Source organism: Panthera pardus, unplaced genomic scaffold, assembly GCF_024362965.1.
Source record: "Panthera pardus isolate Hobbes unplaced genomic scaffold, ASM2436296v1 HiC_scaffold_2, whole genome shotgun sequence".
In the NCBI taxonomy this organism is placed as follows: domain Eukaryota; kingdom Metazoa; phylum Chordata; class Mammalia; order Carnivora; family Felidae; genus Panthera; species Panthera pardus.
Genome location: NW_026526765.1, coordinates 126,143,240 through 126,156,569, shown reverse-complemented (window position 1 = coordinate 126,156,569; position 13,330 = coordinate 126,143,240). Strand labels below are relative to the sequence as shown.

Sequence of the window (13,330 nt, the reverse complement as noted above, 5' to 3'; positions counted from 1 at the left end):
CGCTTTGTGTTTGATATTCTGCAGTACTGTTGTATGTAATTTTAATCTCCTCCTTTTAACAATACTTCGTCGGTAACTTTTTCCTCTTACCTACCAGTGAATGTTCCCTAATATGGCTGTGTTAATGTGTTGCTCTTTTCCCTCTGTTGAAAACCTATTTTATATTACTGTTTCAGTTCTTTGTAGAAAATCTTAAATCTCTTTCTCATCTTTTCCTTGCTCAACCTATATGTCCAGTTACGACTTTTTCTGATAGAGTTCACGTTCTTCTCTACTGACTAAACTACCTTCTGAGTGTCCTTGATTCTGCTAATGGGGTTATCATTATCTTAGTCACCTGGTTCAAAATTTGAAGTTATCTTTGATTTCAAGGTATAGTTGATAGAAAAATCAATGACCATTCATTAAACACTCCCTTAGTATGTGATACGATGCACGGAATGGTGCCAAGTCCTGAAGACTTCCTCCTGGAAGGATTTTGTACTCCATTTGGGAAGTTAAGATAGTTCTTGTCGCTTTTTTTTTTTTTTTAAACTTCCTGATCTTGAGAAGGTGGGTGCAAGTTGGAGAGAGGCAGATAGAGAGGGAGAGAGAGAATCCCAAGGAGGCAGGGTCCTCACCTTCAGCTCAGAGCCTGACACGGGGCTCAAACTCACGAAACTTGAGATCAAGACGCTCACCCGACTCAGCCACCCAGGAGCCCCCTTGTCACTGTCTTATTAATTAGTTTTTATGATAAATATTCAATGACCATAGCCTTTTTAGAATAGGGTGGTAAGGAATTCTTCACAAAGGGGGTGGACTTGAGCTTATCATTAAGGATGACAGAGATTTCTCTTGGACACTGATGGGCAAAAGTACAGGAATTTGTGCTGGATCAGAAAGTGTGTATAGTGGTACAGTGGTGGGTACATTAGGTTTTTTTAAGTCTTGACTCTTCCTTTGAATGCTAATGACCATAATTCATGTTTAAATAGCACTTTGGAGTTTATAAAGCATTTATTGTATGTGTGCTGTGTGTACACATATGTACACACATATTTTTTTACTTAAACATTTCAGTGACTTAGGAACCATCTACCTTTTTGTACAGATAAGTTAGTAGACTTGGAAAGAATGATACTTGCTCATGGTCTTCTGTCTTATAAAGGACTGAATCTGGTCATTTTCTGTTTTCATCATACTACTTTTTAAAAATTAAAAATAGTTAATGTTTTGAGTTATGACATATTTAAACATAGAAAACAGGAGAGAAAATAACATATCTGGTTACTTGCCAGGTTTTTTTAAAATCTGATTTTAAAAGAACACAGCTTAAGCTTTTCCATTCTTCATCCTTCTTTCACCAGTGGTACCCAGTACTCAGTGTCCTGAGATTGGTTATGTATCATTTTTATTCATACTTATATTCTCTTATCATATGTGCGCATATCCATAAATACCATGTTTTAACTTTTATATAGTTGCTCTTATAAAGGAATGTATTTTTTTCCAAGTTTCTTTTCTTTAGTTCACTCACTCACTACTTGCTTGCTCACTCACTGAATAAATAACTGTTCTAGGTCCAGGGGACTATGATGGTGGATAAGGAAGATAAAGCTACCTGCCTAGTAACATTTCAGTGGGGAAAATATCTAAAAAGAAATAAAATTGATATCTTGGTCAGGTTAGAATAAATACCATGAAAATTTAGTAGAATCAGGGACTAGGGAATGCTGTGGGAGTGTGATGTATACTATTTTAGATAAAGTGGCCAGGGAAGTCCTTTTTCACGAGGTGACATTTGAGTAGCTGAATTAATTGAAAGAGTAAGCGTGTTAAATAAGATCAGGGAGAATTCCAGGGGAGAAAACATCAAGTGCAAAGGTCCTGAGGTAGAAATGATCTTGGAACACTTGAGAAATGGAAAGAAGTCAAGGGTGATTAAGTTAGCTAGAACAATGGTAAGAAATGAATCTGCAACTGGAGGGGTTGTGGGAGGGGCGGTGGGCTAAATAGGTAAGGGGCATTAAGGAATCGACTCCTGAAATCATTGTTACACTATATGCTAACTAATTTGGGTGTAAAATAAAAAAAAATTAAAAATAACAACAACAACAAAGAAAGAAATGAATTTGGAGGAGAAGCCAAAGGCTAGCTCATGTAGGCCCTTTAAAGTGATGTGAAGGAATTTGGATACCAAGTGTGATGGGAAGCCACAGAATAATTTTTGAGCAGACGTATGACAGAGTTTGACATACTTTGAAGGTTACTTTTATATTAGAATTCTGTGTAGAATACTGTAGACACTTTATAGTCCGTGAACTGTTACTGACAAAAGAAAGAATGTGGGAACTCTTTCTATGTTGCTCTGGGAAGATCTGGAGGATATATCGTTCATATGTTTTTCTGTACCTTTTTTCTTTTTAGAATACCACAGTTCATGTCAATGAAGAGGTGTGTGTGTGTGTGTGTGTGTGTGTGTGTGTGTGTGTGTATGTGTATGTGTTTGTGTTAATTTTCTCTGGAAGGCCATGAAGGACAAAATAGAAGGATGATCTCTGAGAAGGGGAATTGATTGATGATGGGAAGAAAAATGGGAAGGAAACTAAGCCCTCAATCCTTTTTGTCTGTCCAGACAGACTGTACAGTGCACAGTACACATCTTAAGTATCTCACCAGCTGTATTTTCACACACTGAGCTCTCCCATATAATCCCCCATAGTGAGAAGTAAAACTTCACCAGGATGGCAGAAACTCTGATTCCCTTCTAATTAATGTCCTTCCTTTGAAAGGGAAACCACCGTCCTTTCCTGACTTGTAGCACAGCATGCAAGAGTTTTACCTCCTTGTAGTGCCAGCACTCGTAACTCAATTCTGTTCACCATAATTTTAGTTTAGTGTTTTTATTTTGATATCGTGCAAGTAATGCATCAGTAGATTCCCTTTGTTAAAAGGTTAAAACAGTACAGAAGTATATAAAACAAATCACACTGGACCCCTTTCTATTTCCTTTCCTCCATTCCATGCAGTGATTAATTATGTGGCCTTGTAGACTTTGTTCTGTGTTTACATGCATAAATAACTTTTCCTTTTTTAAAATACGCAATATGGTTAGTACTTGATGATGATGATGATGATGATAGTGCTATTAGATAAGTAGTTAAAATTTATTAGGCATTTTCTGTTGGTTCACTACTAATCTGGTATCTGGTCTTTAAGTTTCTCTCCATTCGTCTTCCCCTTCTCAGCTTAACCTCTCCATTGCTCATCTATTCTCTCTTCTACACGCATGCACTACCCTGTCTAGCCTTCATCATTATGTTCCACTGTTACTCAATAAAGATCTCAATCCAGCCAGACCTGTCTACTCTATTTTAGGAAATGCTCTATTCTTGTCTGCCCACGTATTTTTGTTTGTTGTTTGTGTTGCCTATGCCTTTGAAATTTCTCTTGTCTTGACAAGCAAACCATATTTTGGTTTACTTTCTTATGTTTACTCTCTGGCCCAAATGGCTTTTATCCTATTTCCTTGAGGTAGCTACACCTGAGCTCAGCCCTTCTTTATGTTTAGCGCATAACACTTTATAGTCTGTGAACTGTTACCGACAAATACACTTTCAGTCTCTCGCTTTATTTCTTTAGTTTAATATAGCCAGTTTTGCTTACCTGGCTAAAATGATCCTGTGTTGGGCTGGGGAAGTTCATCCACACAGGAGTTTCCCTCTACTTCTGTACACCTTTCCCCGCATGGTTCCAGGTCCTAACCTTGGTTCATAGGAGTCTGCATAGCCCCTGCTGGTTGATCAGCATCCAGAACAATGCTTGGCACTTAGTAGGTTCTCAATAAGTACATGTTGGCTCTTAAGATGAAGCCATACTGGAAGTGACTTCTTTAAGCACCATCATGGCAGTTCACCATACATGGCATGTAACAAGCAGTCAGTAATTATTTGTTGAATTTAACTCCGTTTTATTTTAATTTATATTTACCTGGGTTTTAACTGAACGCACATATTCTTTTCTGGGAAGATGTATCCCGATCCAGGATGGTCTTGACAGTAGAGTTGACTAGAATTTGTCAAAGGCAGAGCTGCGGCATTATTTGCAATGTTGGGCACAAGAAAGGAAGCATCTTTGGTTACTGACATCCTTTTTCCAAACATTACTCGTGCTGTTTCACCAGCTACTCATTGTCTGCACTTGGCTGTGTATTGACCACAGGGAATTATACCCATTCTTCTTATCAGTGCGGTGCCACTGCACATCACTTCCTCTTGTCATCATTGCCAAGAGCTTCTTAAGGGTGCAGAGGGGCGATCTGCCTAGCGCAGGTTCTTTAACTTAATATGCTGAAAATAATCACAGAAGGCAATGGGCATTATAAAATTATAAACTGCCCTTTTCTGGGTTAAACTTTGCATTTATTCCCTTTAAATCTGCTCAGCATTCTTAGCTTTAAAAATAGATACTTCCCACTTTTCTGGCAATTATGTGTGTTATGATTTATTTGAGGGCTTGTTATCTCTTAAGAAAAAAACTAAGCTAGAATTTGATAAAATTTGTTCCTAATAATGGGACTTAAGTAGTACTATGGCTTTTGCCCAAACCTTAAAAGTCGGTGAGACATTTTATGGACAGTAATGACCTTAGGGAAAAGCTAGATTTATGTGAAGACTTTTGTTCAGATTAGGACATGTCATGTTCAAAATTGACATAATGTGACATGACTTTCAGTGAAGAGAAGTACTTCAGAATCAAAAGTTTTGAAGGGCATTTGGGGGCTTACTGGCCTGAGGAAAGGAAACGTTTAGAGGCTATTTTTTGGATAATACATAGGAAGTAGAGCAAGCAGTCTGTTTTTGCTTTTGGTTATCGTTTGGCATTGCCAGTGAATTATTTGTTCACATATGAAGAAAGGAAGTGAGTGGTCACAGGACTTTAGAGAAAATTTTTTTCTCTAGACTTAGGTTTTTGTTTGTTTGTTTGTTTGCTTTGTAATGGTTTTCTGTTCTCATTTAAAAACAATATACCTTTCGCTTATATTGATTTAGATGTGTGTTAATTGTGTTCATTTAAGTTAGGGATCTTACCCTTTTTCCTCTCTCTCTTTCAGGATTTGAACCAATGAAAGAATCTTATGGCACTTACGAAGATAAATGTCACTCCTCCCTTTTTAATGGGAACTTCTGCTTAGAACCTGTATATGACTTTTCATCTGTGAGCTGTTCTTTGAGTAGCCACTGACTTTGAGTTGCAGGAAGGTCTCTGAAGATTTATATCAAATGACGTCAATGGCCAGCTTGTTCTCCTTTACTAGTCCAGCAGTAAAGCGATTGTTGGGCTGGAAGCAAGGTGATGAAGAGGAGAAATGGGCAGAAAAGGCAGTCGATGCTTTGGTGAAAAAGCTAAAAAAGAAAAAGGGTGCCATGGAAGAACTGGAGAAAGCCTTGAGCAGTCCAGGACAGCCAAGCAAATGTGTCACTATTCCCAGATCTTTAGATGGACGCCTGCAGGTTTCTCACAGAAAAGGCTTACCCCATGTTATATATTGTCGTGTTTGGCGCTGGCCTGATTTGCAGAGTCATCACGAGCTAAAGCCATTGGATATTTGTGAATTTCCTTTTGGATCTAAGCAAAAGGAAGTTTGTATCAACCCATACCACTATAAGAGAGTGGAGAGTCCAGGTAGGTTTTACTCTAAGAAGAATTAAACAAACATGTCTCTTGCTGATTTACATTTCAGTGATTTAGTAGTTAAAAGACTATATTAGCCTTGTGTTTCCTTCTTAAAGATTTTAATCTCGGAAGGAATAGTGGCTTTTGAATTTAGCTTTTTATATGTAGATAATATAGCTCCCAAGTGGCTAATTCTAATTCATGTCCACCTTAAGCAGTCAGTCATGTGTGTGTGAATCAGGCAGAGGTAGTTGTATATGTGCTCTGCCTTTCCTGTGGGTGACATGTTTCTATTTTATCTAAAACCTGAGCTCTGTGTGTGTACTGCATCCCACTCCTTTTTGTGTATTCAAGAACTTTGTTCCTCCAGGTACCCCCGTCTCCCCAGCATTATATTTCCCCTCCCTACTAGACTATTTCTGTCAGCACACAAGCATGTCCTGATACTGCCCATCCTAAAATAAAAGTTCAGAAAGAATGCTGGTCTTGACCTCATTTACATCGCCTCACCCCCAGTCTCCTGCATTCTTTCCCCTAGTCCTCTTATAGGAGTCTCCATTTTTATTACCTCCGCAGAACTTTAGCCCTCCCCTTCGTTCTGGACACCCCTCCCTAGTTGGTCTCTCTTCCCTACCATTTGACTTGTGAAGATTACTTGTGATGCCTTCTTCTGGATAGAGGGCTCATTCCCAGTCCTCCTCTTCCTTTCCTTCTCAACATCATTTGATGGTTGATCTCCTTCCTTCCCACTCACAACTGTTTCTTTCTTGGCTTCTGGAACCCTACCCTTTTCTCATTCTCCTACCTCATTGGCTGTTTTTGTTTAGTCTCTTCATTGGCTTATTTTCCTGTTTTCACATGACTCAGTTCCTAGACATTTTCTACATCCATATTTTTCCTCTATGGGCTCTGTTAGCTCTCACTTGTCATAAAACTGTCTGAAAGCTCGTGCTTACACTTTGAACTCCAGAGTGTACTTCTTTGAGTTCTAGACTTTTGTATCCAGTTGCCCACTTGACACCTCCACTTGATCCCTCTCATACACATATCCTATTTACTATATCTCAGTAGGACTTTTGATTTTTTCCCTCACCAAGTGCTTTCTTCCTCCATTTTTCCCTGTTGAAGTAAATGGCACCAAGCATTCATGTAATCACTACTGACGTCTTCTTTTACTTATCTCTCCGAAGTCCTGAATTTGAGCTATGAGCAAATGCTATTTGCGTGCCTTCAGAATATATCTTGATAATGTCCCTTCTTACCATCTCTCATACCACTCTTCTAGTACAGACCACATTCATCTTTCATCTTAAGTAGTGCCTGATAGGTCTCTCTGCCTCTTTTCTTTCCCTCCAACCCATTCTGTTTTCTGCACAGCAGCCAGAGTGATCTTTAGAGGATGCCAAATCATGTCAGTGCCTGCTCAAAACACTTAAGAGACTTTTATCACACTTAGATTTCTACATAACCTCTCTTCAGACTTCCTCTCTTCGATGGACTTGCCCTACCCCTGCAGCTAGACTTTTTTTTTTTTTTTTTTTTCTATTTCTTCTACTTCTCCCCTACCATCTTTTCATGGCACATTTTCTTACTTCATTCAGCCCTTGCTCAAATACCCCCATCACTACTTGATGCCGAATTAGCTTTTTCTTTTATTTATTGACTGATGTAAGCAGGAACTTCCTCTGTCTCATTCTATACTGCATCAGCAGTGCTTAGAATAGTAGTATTACCTTGCACTCAGTAGATGATGCACAGTAAGTTTCGTGTTTTGTTTTAATGAATGAATTGTATAAATTGAGATACTAGTTTGGTACATTTGTTATCTTTTGCTGTATAACAAATTAACACAGACTAAGGGGCTTAATACACATTTACTATCTCGGTTTCTATGAGCCAGGAGTCCAGGCATGGCTTAAGTTGGGTCCTTTGCAAGACTGTATTTAAAGTGTTGGTCAGGTTGTGGGTTTCATGTGAGGCTCAGCTGGGGAAGGACCTGCTTCCTAGCTCGTGTGATTATTGGCAGGGTTTAGTTCCTTGTGGGCTCTTGGGCTCTTCTTGCTGGTTGTTGACTAGAGGCTGCCTTCATGTGCTTGCCACTTTTTCATAGGTGGCTCACATTCATGGCAGCCCACTTCAGAGACAAGAAGAGAGAGAGGGTCTTCTTGATGGAAGGGCATTACATTCTTATACTGTGTCATCACATACATCCTGTCACCTTTGCCACATTCTATTAGCAGCAAGTCACAGATACAATACTCACACTCAAAGGGAGAGGATTATGCAGGGGTGAATACTGAGAGTTGGGAACCACGGTGGCCATCTTAGAGGCTATCTGGATTTCACATGGAGATAATATAAGCCCAGAATGGTAAAAAAAAAAAAAAAAAAAAAAAAAAAAAGTCTCTGGAAAATGCAAAAACAATGGCAGTGATGGTGCTGTCAGAGATCCAAAAAAAAAAAAAAAAAGACCCACACGTGAAATTCTGGTATATCACGATTAAAAAAGAAGATTCTAAAAGCTCCCACAGAGAAAAGAAAGGACATATACAAAGGACTGGAAGTGAGACTGTTAGGTTTCTCAAAGCAGTTCTGGGTTCTGGAAGGCAATGAAGCAGTGCCCCCAAAATTAAGAGAGAAAAAGTTGTTTATTCTGGAATCTGTCGGCCGACGAACAAAAGACAAGGTATTTTCATGTATGCAAGGACTGAAAATTCACCTTCCTTTTACCCTTCTTTAGGAAACTAATAGAGGATGAGATCTAGGAAATGGGATCCCGCAGGAGAAAAGAGAAGGGACATCTAAGGACTTGAGAGCTCTAGGAGACTTAACATAGCAACCAGTGTAGATAGTAGAAGAATGAAGGGCGAAGGGTCCAAGGGAAGAAATGAGTTAGTAGATTGTTTATTTGTAGCATCTGGAAAATAGTATTGACTGGAATTTGACAAAACTCTTAGACCCTGGAAATATCATTGGTACGTACTTAAGATCAAACAAATGAAGGAACAGGTCAATAATCAGCTTTATTAAAAGCACTGTTCAAGAAAACATATAATCATAGTACATATCTGGTTCAGGATTGAATATTTGTACATTTAACCAAAAGTTTTTTTGGAACTTTATTGTGGGGAAGGGGAATGGGAGTGGGGTAGAATGATACAAGAAAGCTACTTCCTTTGCCACAAGAGCAAATCTGCAGTGTCTTCACAAATTAATAAGAGCAATATAAGCATACTATTTAGCAATGCACAAAGTAAATGTTAGAAGAAATGGGTAAGAGTTTAAATTTGTTGTCTCTGAAAGCAGTATAGAAGGCTTAGAAATTGCTGTGTTTATCTCTTGTAGCTTCTTTTTAGACTATCCATGTATTTTGCATGAAAATGAAATAATTTCTAAATAAGTAGTGTGTAAAAATAATATAAAGAGAGAAGTCACTGATTTTAGCTCTGCCTCTAAAAAAAAGAAGGAAAGGAATCCTTACTAGATTGAATTCTTAAATAGTTCTTTCACTAAGTCTTTCAGATTGCTAGCCAGCTAAACATAGAAATTCTTACTGTCTAATGCCCTGCTCTCCCATGGCAGCTGTCCCATCATTCTGTGAGGGAACAGCAGTTGGTAATACACTGTCGAGCAAAACAGTTGTAATCAGATGTTAACTATGTAATTACAACACTGATTCGGTACAAAGAAAAGAGACAAAAAAACAGTACAAATGCTGACTTATATAGCCTCTGATTCCTCAGGTACATCCCTACTATGACCTACTTAACTTAAAAACAGATTGATTTTATTGCTGCCGAATGATGTCAGAGTCAAAGTGAGATTGTTGGAAGTAAAATTGCACTGACAAATATGGGAAAGTTGTAAAAGAGATAAACTGGTACTTCCAGTAGGAGTTTAAAGAAATTAGGTTTGTTTTGATTTCCTATAGGGAAAGGTAGACATTTCTATGTGATTGGTCATTTGGGTCTCTAAAGAAAGTGAATGTTTGAATAAAGTTCATCTCTTTAAAAATACGTCTCTTAAAATACTTAGGCTTTGTTGGATGTATTTTCATTATGATCATGTTTAGAAAACTGATTTTGAATGGAAGATTTCTGCCTAGGAAATGTTACTGTTTTCACTAGGGAAAACTTTACTGAAGAACCTAAAATGTGTTATCTCTCAAACTAAGAAAAATGAAATGTTCAAAATTGAAAACATAGAGCCTTTCAAGGCATCTTCATAGTTGACCTCAACGTCTGTCTCTAATCTCAGCTCCTAGTTCAGTGTTTGGGGCACCTGTCTGTGCCTTCCTGTCTCCCTCTTGGAGTCTCCCCATCTCCTCCTCTACTATCTCTGCCCCTGGCACCCCTCATTCTGTAAGGTCCCATCAGGTATTGTCTTTCCCATAGTGTGTTGTTTGATCCCTTGCTAGCTGGAAGTGCTCACCTCTTTGAATTCTCACTGCATTAAATTTTCTGTATTATTGTTGTTTTTAAACATGCCTTCTCTCCTATTGAACAGGAGTGGTGTCTTCTCTGTATTTTCTGTTTTCCAGAGTTCTGTATACAGGCCTAAATCCTTAAAGAGTTTTTGGTTTAGTTATTATGTAAATAAACATTCAAGGTTCTACAGAGCAGCCCTTCCTGAAAGTAAATTGTTTTAATGGGCTTATAATTGTACTGAATCCTTTCTATCTACCCTTTAGTGTGTATGGGATGTTTGCTTTAGTTATTGCTGACAGATGACTTTTGATTTTTGTCTTTCAGTCTTACCTCCAGTATTAGTGCCTCGTCACAATGAATTCAATCCACAACACAGCCTTTTGGTTCAGTTTAGAAACCTGAGCCACAACGAGCCACACATGCCACAAAATGCAACGTTTCCAGATTCTTTCCACCAGCCCAACAACACTCCTTTCCCCTTATCTCCAAATAGCCCTTATCCGCCTTCCCCCGCTAGCAGCACATATCCCAATTCCCCAGCAAGTTCTGGACCAGGAAGTCCATTTCAGCTCCCAGGTAAGAATTTATTTTATTGATACAAAAAAATTACTCCTCGAGAATCAGCAGTTGTTTTTATACTACTGGCCCTCTGGGTGAACTGTTACATGCTAAGAGGTAGCTATTTTTGACTATATCCTTTGGTAATTGTTTGATATCCAGAAGAGTTTTAGATTTTATTTTGCCATGGACCATATGTTTTTTAAAAAGGAGAGTTGCTGTATTTTTCATAGTAATAGAACAAATTTAGAATTTGTATAGAACCATAAAAGACCCTAGAATAACCAATGCAATCTTGAGAAAGACTAAAGTTGGAGGCATCACACTCCCTGATTTCAAAGAGCTACAGTAATATTTTAAACAATTTTTGAAAAATTGAAGTATAATTAACATACAGTTTTAAAGATATCATAATTAAAGCAGTGTGGTGTTGGTATAAAAACAGACACATAGATTACTGGAGCAGGAGAGAGAGCCTGGACATAAACACACACTTAGGTGGAGGGTTAGTTTACGACAAAGAAGCTAAGAATGTACAGTGGGGAAAGGACAGTCTCTTCAACTAATGATGTTGGGAAAACCGGACAGCCACATGCGAAAGAATGAAGCTGGACCACTAACTGATACCATACACAAAAACTAACTCAAAGTGGATTAAAGACTTGAACCTAAGACCTTAAGCCATAAAACTCCTAGAAGAAAACATAGGCAGGAAGCTCCTTGACAGTGGTTAGTGCTGGCTTTTGGATTGACACCAAAAGCAAAGGCAATAAAAGCAAAAAGAAACAGTGGGATGACATCAAACAAAAAAGCTTCTGCACAGCAAAGCAAACCATTAATAAAATGAAAAGGCAGCCAACCGAGTGAGAGAAAATATTTGCAAATCATCTATCTGATGAGGAACTAATCTCCAAAATATATAAAGAATTCCTACAAATCAATAGCACAGAAACAAACATTCCAATTAGTAAATGGGCAGTGGACCTGAATAGACATTCTTCCTGAGAAGACATGTACGTGACCACCGCCACATATGCTCTACATCATTAATCTTCAGGGAAATACAAAACCAAAATGTGTCATCTATCACCTTACACCTGTTAGAGTGGCTACTATCAAAAAGACTAGAAATAACAAGTGTTGGCGAGGATGTGGAGGAAAGGGAATCCTCACGCACTGTTGGTGCAGATTGGTGCAGTCACTGTGAGAAACAGTATGGAGTTTCCTCAAAAAATTAAAAATAGAAGTGCCAGATAATCTGTTAATTCCATTTCTCAGTACTTACAGGAAACAAAAACACCAGCTTGAAAACATGCACCCCTGTGTTCATTGTAGCATTATTTATGATAGTCGAGACATGAAAGCAACCTGCGTGTTCACTGAGGGATGAATGGATAAAGAAATGGTGGTGTATTCAGCCATAAAAGAATGAAATCTTGTCATTTATGACAACATGACTGGACTTTGAGGCTATTACGCTAAGTAAAGTAAGTTAGGGAAAGACAAATATTATAAGATTTTTCTTATATGTGCAATCTGAAAAACACCAAGATCATAGATACTAAGAACAGATTGGTAGTTGCCAGAGACAAGGGGTAGGAGAAATGGATGAACTGGTTTTGTTTTTTTTAGTTTGAATAAATTGAATGTTTTTAAAAAAGCAAACACAGTTTTGGGGAGATAATCCTTTAAGAATAATGAAACAAAAATCACTTTCTCCTTTCATCCTACATTCTGTCTCTCACTGCTTGATTTTTGTATATAGTGTGTATCACAGTCCAACATAATATAGATGATCTTATATTCTGCCCTTCCCTCCTCTCCCTATCTTGACTACAAACTCCATGAAAAGGGGGTAATTAGCTTCTTTTATTTACTGCTTCATCCCCAGAGCCTGCCTCAGAGCCTGGTATATGATAGACCCTCAGTAAATATTTATTAAATGAATGGATGAAATTATAGAAATATATATGTACAACTAACTACACTGAGTGGCTGCCACTGTGACTTCAGAATGAAGCCAAATGCTGCTAAGTTGAAAGGTTTCATAGGGGGTCCTATACACGTTAAAGGCAGAGTATTCTAATAGGTTATCAACATTCTGAAGACAGACAAAGACTGTGTTCGATGACTGTGAAGTAAAGTAGGTAATCTGGAAAAATAGAAATATTGTTTAATTATCACTGGATCATTTATTGGACCAAACAACTAAATTCTGTGTTACCAGGAATTAAAAATAAAAGTTCTAGGGGCGCCTGGGTGGCTCAGGTGGTTAAGTGGCCAGCTTCGGCTCAGGTCGTGATCTTGCGGTTCATGAGTTCGAGCCCCAGATTGGGCTCTGTGCTGACAGCTCAGAGCCTGGATCCTGCTTCGAGTTCTGTGTCTCCCTCTCTCTCTGCCCTTCCCCTGTGTGTGCATGCTTGTTCTCTCTCTCTCTCTCTCTCTCTCTCTGAAATAAACATTAAAAAATAATAAAAGTTCTACCAAAATATGGAAGTAACCATATTTGACTTAAATATTTTCATGTAATTTATGATATGAAGTGCCATTTATTGAGTGCCTTTTGTGTAACTGGAACTATGATGAAAGATAGTGTATTACATTTAATTCAGAACAACAATGTGAGATAGTGTTCCTGTTATTATAGGTGGAGAAAGAAGTTGATATTCGCTCTAAAAGTTTAAGTA

The 13,330-nt window shown here is 38.2% G+C and overlaps 1 protein-coding gene across 1 annotated transcript in view; it reads left to right on the top strand.

Annotated features, from left to right (window-relative positions):
• SMAD5 (SMAD family member 5) overlaps positions 1 to 13,330 on the top strand; it is a 48,515-nt gene that overhangs the window by 15,373 nt on the left and 19,812 nt on the right. Inside the window, exons 2-3 of the mRNA XM_019421934.2 lie at positions 5,096 to 5,667; positions 10,410 to 10,661. Coding sequence (XP_019277479.1) covers positions 5,265 to 5,667; positions 10,410 to 10,661 — 655 coding nt within the window. The 5' untranslated portion in view covers positions 5,096 to 5,264. The remainder of the gene's footprint in view (positions 1 to 5,095; positions 5,668 to 10,409; positions 10,662 to 13,330) is intronic.